Genomic DNA, 10086 nt, shown 5'->3' on the forward strand with positions numbered 1-10086 from the left:
CAAAAAGAAAACGGCGGATTTCCGCGGATCCGCGGAAAATTGCCATGTATGTTAAAAAAAAAAAAAAAATCACTGAGGGTACTGGCAAAAAAATGGGAATGCGAAGGCCCGAGAGAAGCATTTTTCAACGGTACACGTGAGCTACGATAGTTAACCCGCTGCAAAAGTGCCTCGTTCATCTTAGGGGCCGTTATTAGATTAGATTAGATTAGATTAGATATCCTTTATTTGTCCCACACTGGGGAAATTTACAGCCTTCAGCAGCAAGATTGTGGGTAGAAAGAAGAGAAAAGAAAACACAGTTCAATTAAGTGCAATATAAATACAAACATGGATAAGGTCAATAATTAAGTGCAATATAATACAATAGTCACAGTACTATTCACATATGTTGTCATATCATTTAAATAATTCTATGCTTTATTGATTTATTCATTTTTTATTCAGCAGCCTGACAGCAGTCGGTAGGAACGAGCGGCGGTATCTCTCCGTCTTGCAACGCGGGTGTAACAGTCTCTGACTGAAGGAGCTACCGAGTGCTGTCAGGGCTGGCTGGAGGGGGTGGGAGGGACTGTCCAACATAGCTTTTAGCTTAGCTAGCATCCTGCTGTTGCCCACCTCCTCCAGAGTGTCGAGGGAGCAGCCCAGGACAGAACCAGCCTTCCTGACTAGTCGCTCTAATCTCTTCCTATCCCGGGCCGAGATGCTGCCTGACCAGCAGACAATGTTATGTTATGACAAGACAGTTATGGCTGTTTTCATACATTTATATGCTTTATAAAACATTTATGTCTGAATTTTGGGGGGGCTTGGAACGGATTAGGGCATTTACATGCAAAACGCGTCTCTACTTGCAAAATGTTCTAGTTAAGAAATTTCTTCCAGAACCAATTAATTTCGTAAGTAGAGTTAAGAGATCTCACAAAAAGCAACATCTGCTGTTGTGATCTCTCTCTTGCGGGGTCAAGTTCCTCTTTTGGGGTTTTAAGCTGCTCCATGGCTCGCGGGAAAAAAAAAAGATTAAAAAAAAAAAAAAATCCAGCTCGAGCTGTGACTGTCTCTATTGCATTATAGATATCGGGAGCCAGCGAACTGGTCCCAAATCGACCGCATGGGGTGGGAGGAGGAAATGGGGGGGGGGGGGGTTGTTTGTTTGTGTCTTTAGCTTTCGTTCATTTTCGGCCCGTGCGTGAGTGCACAGGTGGGCACCCGCGAGTGCACGTGCACGTTGTGTGTGTGTGTTTGTGTGTATGCCTGTACGTGCACGATCGTGTAGATCGTGGGAAGTTGGTCGCTTCAAAAGTCGATCTTTGGGCAAAAAGGTGTGTGTGTGTGTGTGTGTGTGTGTGTGTGTGTGTGCTTGCGGGCGCACGAGGAAGGGTATGATGTGGCTCTTTGCAGTAACACAGGAAAAAAATTGGCTCTTAGTCTCTGACTGGTTGGGCACCCCTGCTGTATATGAATACAAGTCATATAAAATTAATGGTAAAAAGAAACAAGTTTAAAGACCAGTATCACTGATTTGGATTGAAATTCAAGGAACCGCTGAATATGCAGACTTGGATAAAACTTTGCAGATAAATATCTACAAACCCTGTAGGAGTTTATCCAATTCCTTAGAGCCTGTCGAGATTTGGATGATTTCTGCTCTTCTCTGGTGGAACTCAGTAGCTGTGGTAAAGCCCATAGGCACAAGCTTGGCAGATTCAGTCTGAAAAGAGCAAATCCTTGAAGAGTTAGCAGAATGACTCATGATGTGAAAGTGGGTTCGTAGCTTCTTATGAGAATTTGCAACACAATCTGTCAATTTATAAAATCACAACAAAAGCCTTCTATGTAATCAGTAAAGGATCATTACAAATAAAAAAAAAAAATACAGGTGGCCGACACTGCCTGTTGCCATCCTTCCACATGATGGCAACAGAGGAAGGGTCTAACAAAATTGTGGGAGAACTTCAATTAATTCAGGCAAGTCCAATGTCTCGAAAGTAGTTGGTGTGAATAAAATTACATCATGTAATCTTTGAAATACACCAGGGCGGCTCGGTGGTCGACTGGTTAACGCGTGGGCCTCACAGTGCAGAGGTGCGGGGTTCGATTCCGGCTGTGGCCTTTCTGTTTGGAGTTTGCATGTTCTTCCTGTGCCTGTGTGGGTTTTCTCCGGGTAATGTGGTTTCTTCCCACATTCCAAAAACATGCGGGCCAGGTGAATGGAACACTCTAGATCAGGGGTGTCAAATTCCGGTCCTGGAGGGCCGCTGTCCTGCATGTTTTCCAAGTTTCCCTGTTGCAACACACCTGATTCAAATGATCAGATCATCAGCAAGCTCTGCGCAAGCCTGACATTAAACCTGTTCATTTGAATCAGGTGTGTTGCAACAGGGAGACTTGGAAAACATGCAGGACAGCGGCCCTCCAGGACCGGAGTTTGACACCCCTGCTCTAGATTGTCCCTAGGTGTTAGTGTGAGTGTGGATGGCTGTTCGTCTTTGTGCGCCCTGCGACTGGCTGGTAACCAGTTCAGGGTGTAGCCCGAAGACAGCTGGGATAGGCTCCAGCACGCCCCGCAACCCTTGTGGGCTTTCTGCACTATAAGGCACTTCGGACTATAAGGATTACCTTCATTGAATAGCATATTTTAAAACCGTTTTCATATCTAGGGCGCACCGCATTATAAAGCGCATAGAATAGAAGTTACAATAGTGGCTGCGGTTGCACTATGCATCCACTAGATGGAGCTACACTCAAGGGAATACAATCCAATACAATTCCGATTTGTTTATATAGAGCTTTCACGACCGCTGCAGCTGTAACAAAGCACTTTATGGAACATTTTAAATACTATGTCCAAGAAATCAGACTATTGATCCACGTAGAAGGCGCATCGGATTATTTATTAGTTAGTTATTAAGGTACACAGTTAGCTTTTGAGAAAATTGAATGCTTTTAGGTGCGCCTTATAGTACGGAAAACACGGTAATAAGATACGAAAAAAAATTCTCAGCAAGCTTGAACAGGAAAAAAATATATATAAAAATGATTCAACAAATGGAAACTTACTATAATTTTATCAGCTTTGGCTTCACTGATGCCTTTTATGTTCAGCAACTCCTTCTTTGGAGCGTAGGCCACTGCCTCAATGGTGTGGAAACCTGCCTCCTCCAGTTTCTTGATGTCGCTGGCCCCTATTCCACATTGCTGCAGAGAAAATTCCGAGACAGCCAGCCACCCAGCCACACACGCGCACACCCACCCACCCGCACACACGCACGCACGCACGCACGCACACAAAAAGTGGGGGAGAAAAAAAAATCACAACAAATTTTGTCAGGAGTCTTCATGCTAGAATTTCCAAGCTGTTTATGAAGCAATTATTGTTGTTGTTTTTTTTTTTTTTTTTGGTGATTAAAAACAGATTAACAACAGTTAATTAATATACATCAGCGTTGTTTTTGCCAGCCATTTTAGATTTCGTCTTAGTCTTTCGGTGCAAAAATGCTTGTTAGTTTTAGTCACATTTCAGTTTTAGTCAAATTTAGTTGTGCAATGAACACACACATGCCCAAAATATGAGCAAAAAATGAACCAGTCGAAGATTTTTTTTCAGGTTCTTCTTCAAAAAAAAAATTAAATTAAAAAAAAAAACCCCTGAATGATCTAAATTTTAAAACCTAATGTGAACGGAACAGTCCTTAAAGTCATAGCTACCATCTCTATTACCTTCACATAGATTCCATTCATACAACATTTTGGTCCCACTTGGTAGCCACTTAGCCCTTAGCACACAACAAAAGTAAAACAAAATCGCATGATTACATACCTCGAGTCTGGATAGAGGCTGTGGTCCAAGGTTTTCCTCCTCTTCGAGCTCGGTTTCAACTGTGCCTTCAGATCTCATCGCCATCCCTAAATGTGGAGAATGGTGATGTTGCCTTTTTTAGGAAAATGGTTGCTAGATTGGTCAGAGGGGACCAAATTGGCAACACTGCCATATACTGTATTTTAGTTTTCCAATGGTAACTTTGCACAACATATATTGGTCGTGAAATTTAATGTCCAACTGAACGCTTTAAAGACATTCTCGGAATAGGGAATTGAACTGTTTCGTCATCATCGGTGCGTGCGACCTTTTGGATGCTATGAGTTTTTGTCTTATTGAGCTTGCCTAATTCAAATATGGTGAATCATTGCTGTGTTAGGAGGTGAAGCAATGACTCTCACAATCACAAAAGGAAAAAAGTTGACCACAGACTAACTTTTTATACGTTTCCTGCTGGGCAGAAGACAGTCAGGAAAACAAATTTCAGAGCTCAAAAAGACACGTCTGATGACTTGGTTTCAGCTGTGAGGAAAAAAATATATTTCACCTTGGACAATATTGTAATTTAAGTAGGGGTGAAAAGGGTCCTTGAGTAAATTTCGTTCCACAGACATAAACCAATCGATACATTTACATACACATTATTACATCACTCGCAAAGACAACGAGAAGCTGACTGCCAGTATGGTCGACTGCATGGAATTGTGGGATATGTTACTACTGTACAGGTATTTGTAGCACAAATGTAGGAGCATCCTGCTTTGAGTTACAAAGGGGGGGCATTTCCTACTTTCTTAAGTCTTTAAAAATGTCACAACTTCCTTAAAAAGTAACATATTGGGAAAATGTAAACACAGTTTGTTTCGCTTTTTCCCCCAGCTCTTTTCCGTGACGTTGTTGAGAACTTATTTTGTGAATGTTTGTCACGTAACTACACTCTGACGGGTCAGAGTAACTTCACAAGGGACCTAGCCAGCTGTGACGTCAAAAAAGTGCGTCCGTTTGTCGACCAATTTAGTAGAAAGAGACAATTTTTGTCATAAATACCGGTATAAGGATGTGGAAAAAACGACCCTTGTCGACTAATTCAGGGAGATGTTGTCCAAGTCATGACAACAACGCGTGTACTTGAACTTAAGTCGTGATTAAAACTGGGACATTTGCTCTACACCATTATTTGAGTTGTGTAGTCGTAAAATGAAAAATGCTAACGTTTTGGATTACGGAAAACAGCGGTTCCACGGGCACTTAAAATCTACAGTGTCATTCATCTGCGGATACAACACATCCCCGTACCTACATTTTGCAATGTAAACACAGGCCATCCCATACAAGAGAAAACGATTTTACCTTCAAAGAAGTAGGCTGAAGGACTCAATCGAAGACAGATATTGTGAAATCTTAAATCGCATTAATATGCTAAAACACAATGACAACCTCGTACAAGAGTTTTGTTCAGCACGCCGAAAACATCGTCAAACTCTTGAAAACACCAGTTTCCTTTTTTCCCGCTCGAAAATGTGTCAACTCACAGCATTTGGATTTTGATTGGACGAAGTATTAATCACAGACATAGAAAAATAGAACACACGCAGAGCTCTGGACCCGATGTCGACATTGCGGCCATATTGAATGTGTCAAAGTTACAACGGGATGCGCTGGCGTGACGCATCGCAGCAATTTTGTGGTACTCTTTGGAAAGTCCAATCGCCTAATCTCCCAACCTCGTGCCACTTTCCCTTAACCTTTGTTGTGAAAACGTCATGGGGTCAAGGAGAAATTTAAAGTGCTTCCTTTGGGCAACAGCTCGGCCATCTTTGACTCAGATAGTGTCTTGACCACATATAAATTTGTGGCCTTTTCAAACTGCAAATGCAGTTACTCCCCCTCACGAATTTTGCTAGGTAAATTAGGCGGTGGGTAACAGCAGATCATGAAGTTAATTCATCAATAAATTAATGGGGTTTTTTTTCTGTGTGACAATCAAATGGCCCTTTACATTTGCATGTACCTCACGTCTCGTGTGCATCGCGAGACGTCACTGTTAACACTCAGCCTGAGACTTGTGCCGTGGCGTACACAATGACGGCGCCTAAATTAACAATTGAATAGAATTTCCGGATGGCTATATGTTAATATTGGTAGCAACGATGTAATCGCACGACAAACTGTTTTGCTCGGAAAGCTGAAATGCCAACTCTGATTCCTTATTGTAGTCTTTTAATATCGTGTCAATTTAAAGACAATAAAAATTCGGCAGACGCATGGGCATCTCGTAATAACCTAATAGGATAGGTAATCTTTTTACAACTTCCGCCGCTGATTGCGCATACATTATTTAGGTATATTGTCTGACTGTAATTGCCGTAGTTCGCGATGAATTTGACCGATCTACTGCGCATGTGCGCCTTAAAACAGCCAGCACGGGAGTCACAGAAAAAATGGGCCCAGTGTCTTAATGCCCACGTCACATCTACGGTCCTCAACCCTGCACTTCATAAAAACCTTCTTGGTTTCAATGGAGGTCCCCATTGTCGGGTGACGTCTGACTGAACTCTGTCGGGTTGCTTTTTTTTTCCGATCTCGCAACTCGGACCTCCCAGTTGTTCAAAGGTGGGTTCAAGAACACCTTCTTGGTCGCCGAAAGTAAATCGGACTTCCTTCCCATCTGTGGAAGAAGAAAAACAACGACGAGGAAGTACCTACGGCATTTAGTAACTCACGGACATGGCACCTAAGGAAGGCAGTGAAGGAAAGAAGAATGTCGAAACAGACTACAGGACGCCCGGATTGAGGCGTGCACAGACTACCACACTGTTCAGAGCTGTCAACCCCGAACTCTTCATCAAACCCGTAAGAGACGTGTTACACCGGACTGTACTTCCATTTGCAGTTTTGTATTTCCTCCCGAAAAAAAGCGCCTTCCGCAAGGGCAGGAGGGGGTCTTAGCACTCCTCTGACGTTACTGCGGTCAAGGTGGTCTCCACATACAAAAACGAAGTCAAACAAACCGCCACAGAGATTGTTGGAGCTGTGCATTACGGTAATCCGCTGACAGCGAGCGGTGTTCGCCACCTTCAAAATAAAAGATGTCAATCAGAGCGGTGTTCGCCACCTTCAAAATAAAAGATGTCAATCAGTGCATTCACGTTACTCGTGTGTGTGCGCGCGTGTGTCAGACGCACACGCACACACACAGCTATTTTGTGTACAGCATATATTATCTGGCAATAAGACCAGGTTCAGGGAACACTAGGCTACCTCAGTTATTCAACCAAAGTACTTTCATAAAGATCTGATGTAACATTTCAAAATAAAAGGCCCCTGAAATCTGCAATTTTGATCTTATACATTATACAGTACTAGACTATCAAAGACAATTTCCTTGTTATACAAACTTCGCCAATAAAAATGTTTCTGATGACAGGTGACAGCCAATATTAGCAGTTATTGAATTGTTGAATTTTTAAAACCACAGTAAACCAGTAATCGGCCCATGCCTCATCACATGAATCCTTTTTTTTTTAATGGGAGTGGAAAGGTTAACAAGGGCAGCATCCATAATAGTGAGGTCATTTTCCTGATGATTTCAGGTGTTGATGTAGGCATGGGTAGATATCTGCACATTAATTTGTAGTGACAATTGGTTTTACCTTTTTGACAATAAGCGAAGGTTTTGCTTTTTCTTCACAGTGAGCTTCCATGGGGAGGAAATGACTGAAGGGTACCTTTAAAATCAAAAATATGATGTGGGCATTTATAAAGAGTGCAGCTTTTATTCGGGTGCGCGCAATAGTAAAGTACAAAATAGTACATTGGAAGTTCAGTACTTTCTTCATATTTTCATTTTGTATTTTAGAATTTTGTTATAATTGAATCCTCTGCTCATCCACCCCTTCTTCCCCAGAATAAACCAGTGATGGCATTTGGACTGATTACTATCACCTTGTGTGTTGGTTATCTGGGGTACCTCCATGCTACGAAAGAAAACAACCAGCAGCTTTATGAGGCCATCGACAGCGAAGGAGAGAAACTCATGAGGAGGAGCAGTTCCAAGTGGGGATAATCGCAGCCCGTGGATGTGTGAGAACAATATAAACTAAAAAGAAAAAAAAGACCGGACTGATGCGTTTCAATGCCTCATTGAAATTGGAACCATATTGTACCATGGTTATGATGTATAAAGATAATAAATTATTTTAGGATTACTGTATGACTCACTCGCAAATATTTTTAGAAATGATTTTCATCGATTAATTGGATAAAATGTTATTTTGGATTACAAAACCATTTCCCCCCCAATTACTCTTCAGTAACCATTTTTTTTTTGTGTTGTTTAGTGATAAAAACAACTAAACAATTAAGCAATATCACAAGAGGGATTGACGTTTAACTCACGAAGCTTTTTGGAACTCATTCAGCCACTAGTTTGGTTATCTTTTCCCAAAGTAAAATATTTGTGCAAATTAAACACAAAAGATAATGTGCTTTCATAAAAGGCGGCAGAAATCGGAATAATTGCTCTTGAGAGACTGAAATCAGAGGATTTGGACAATTTTCACTGTTAAAAAATGGCTGTCAATTGTTCACATAGTTGTTTAAATGGATAATCGATGAGTGGCTCAAGTTCCTCAGCTGTCACCATTCTGCCTGTAAACTCTACAGTGGAAACGCGAAGATCGACAGCAGGCATGTCCAGCTTCGGGCCCGAAGGGCCACTTGTCTTGCCTCTTTTCCATCTTTTCCTGGTGCAACATACTTAATTCAAAGGATCAGGATCATCCTCTTTCTTCAGAGCCTGCAAGCTTGCTAATGAGCTGATTCAATGTTGACAGTTGGTAATGGTGGTGGTAGGCACAATACATGAAAGAAGGGAATCGCTCTCTGTCCCCAAGGGAGGAATACAAAACACCATCCGAGCAATAATTTACCAGATTTAGAACAACAAAAATTAGCCCAAAGGCAAAAAGGGATTGAAAAAAAAAAAACCAAAACACTATTTTTAATGTATGCAACAAAAAGGTCATAAAAATGGGTCAAAAGCAAAAAACAGCAAAAGCTGACGTGACACGCAAACTAAGGAGGACACCTGAAACCTAAAACAAAATGCACAAACTAAAAAAATTAAGGAAGCACGAATTGTTAATCAAGAGTCACCGGTTGGAGGTCGAGAGCAAACGACCTACTGCTGTCAGATGCATCACTGCCGACGTCATCCGACGGAGGCTCTTGAAACTGCCGGCGGTTAGGTCTCGGCCACTCGGATGACCAATTCTCCATCAACAGCTTCCGTCTCCTCAACACCACGCAGAGATCCTATTTAAAATGCACTCACTCCACACACCAACCAAACAGGAGACAGCAGCTCCAAGCATGCACAAAACACAACTAAACAAATTACTGTATTTTCTGCACTCGAAGGCGCTTTGCATTATAAGGCGCACCTTCAATGAATGGTCTATTTTAAAACTGTTTTCATATATAGGGCGCACCGCATTATAAGGCACGGAAAATAGAAGCTACAATAGTGGCTGCGGTTGCAGCACGCATCCACTAGATGGTGCTACACTAAAGAGAATAAAATACAATGCAGCTTTATTGATATAGACTAGAGCAGTGGTTCTTCACCTTGTTGGAGGTACCGAACCCAACCAGTTCATATGCACATTCACCAAACCCTTCATTAGTGAAAAATGAAAATGTTTTTTTTTTTTTTTTACAAATTTAAGACATTAAAAAACACATTTATTAAAAATACAAAAAAAAAAAACCCTTAAATTTCAAGTCATAAGTATACGTTTTTTTAATTGTGCACAAAATGAACCAGCAAGTGATGGCCAAGCGGGCATGTCATAACTAATTGACATTTTGAGTCGGATGTGTCTTAAACTCCATGGCAGAGGCTCCATCGAACCCCTGAGACCGATACACCGAAGCCCTAGATTTCGATCGAACCCAGGTTAAGAACCACTGGACTAGAGCCTTCACAACCGCTGCAGCTGTAAAGGAATAAGAGAACTGGGAACAAACATGGACATATAAACACAATAAATGAAAGACAAAAGTTATGAAGAAAATTGATTCAACAAAAAGGCACACAAACCTTGTGGGCTCACATCCACAATGGGCTAAATGTCCTTATAAGTCTTGCTTGTCTCCTTCCTTGCTTCGTTTAGTTAGTAGTTAACGATGCTTTTGGTATGGTGACTTTTTGGTGAAAGACGTATGCATTACGGTGCCATAAATTTTAATGAATCACTGTGACA

The 10086-nt window shown here is 41.6% G+C and overlaps 2 protein-coding genes across 4 annotated transcripts in view; one reads left to right on the forward strand and one right to left on the reverse strand.

The window, feature by feature from the left end:
• Positions 1–6897, reverse strand: part of rad51 (RAD51 recombinase) — a 15723-nt gene extending 8826 nt beyond the window's left edge. The window contains exons 1-5 of one of the 3 annotated variants that reach the window (XM_019871520.1): positions 5171–5328; positions 4257–4342; positions 3821–3906; positions 3061–3198; positions 1594–1711 (exon numbers count right to left, since the gene is read on the reverse strand). In XM_019871520.1, coding sequence (XP_019727079.1) covers positions 1594–1711; positions 3061–3198; positions 3821–3904 — 340 coding nt within the window. In that variant the 5' untranslated portion in view covers positions 3905–3906; positions 4257–4342; positions 5171–5328. Of the gene's footprint in view, positions 1–1593; positions 1712–3060; positions 3199–3820; positions 3907–4256; positions 4343–5170; positions 5329–6728 lie in introns of those variants that run through there. The other 2 variants (XM_019871521.1, XM_019871519.1) reach the window with 2 other exon arrangements.
• smim8 (small integral membrane protein 8) lies at positions 6238–8028 on the forward strand. Its single transcript, XM_019871522.1, has 2 exons — positions 6238–6673; positions 7728–8028. Exons 1-2 carry the CDS (start codon positions 6548–6550, stop codon positions 7884–7886), a joined length of 285 nt encoding a protein of 94 aa, XP_019727081.1. The 5' UTR covers positions 6238–6547; the 3' UTR covers positions 7887–8028.
• The last annotated feature ends 2058 nt before the right edge of the window (positions 8029–10086 follow it).

The sequence above is a fragment of the Hippocampus comes genome, unplaced genomic scaffold (genome assembly GCF_001891065.2).
Source record: "Hippocampus comes isolate QL1 unplaced genomic scaffold, H_comes_QL1_v1.1 scaffold100, whole genome shotgun sequence".
Lineage (NCBI taxonomy): Eukaryota > Metazoa > Chordata > Actinopteri > Syngnathiformes > Syngnathidae > Hippocampus > Hippocampus comes.

What these genes read in the sequence shown, in the direction of transcription:
- smim8 (XM_019871522.1), top strand. Translation starts at nt 6,548, where the DNA reads ATGGCACCTAAGGAAGGCAGTGAAGGAAAGAAGAATGTCGAAACAGAC. An exon ending in CCGAACTCTTCATCAAACCC is followed by an intron (nt 6,674 to 7,727) that starts GTAAGAGACGTG and finishes CTTCTTCCCCAG; the next exon opens with AATAAACCAGTGATGGCATT.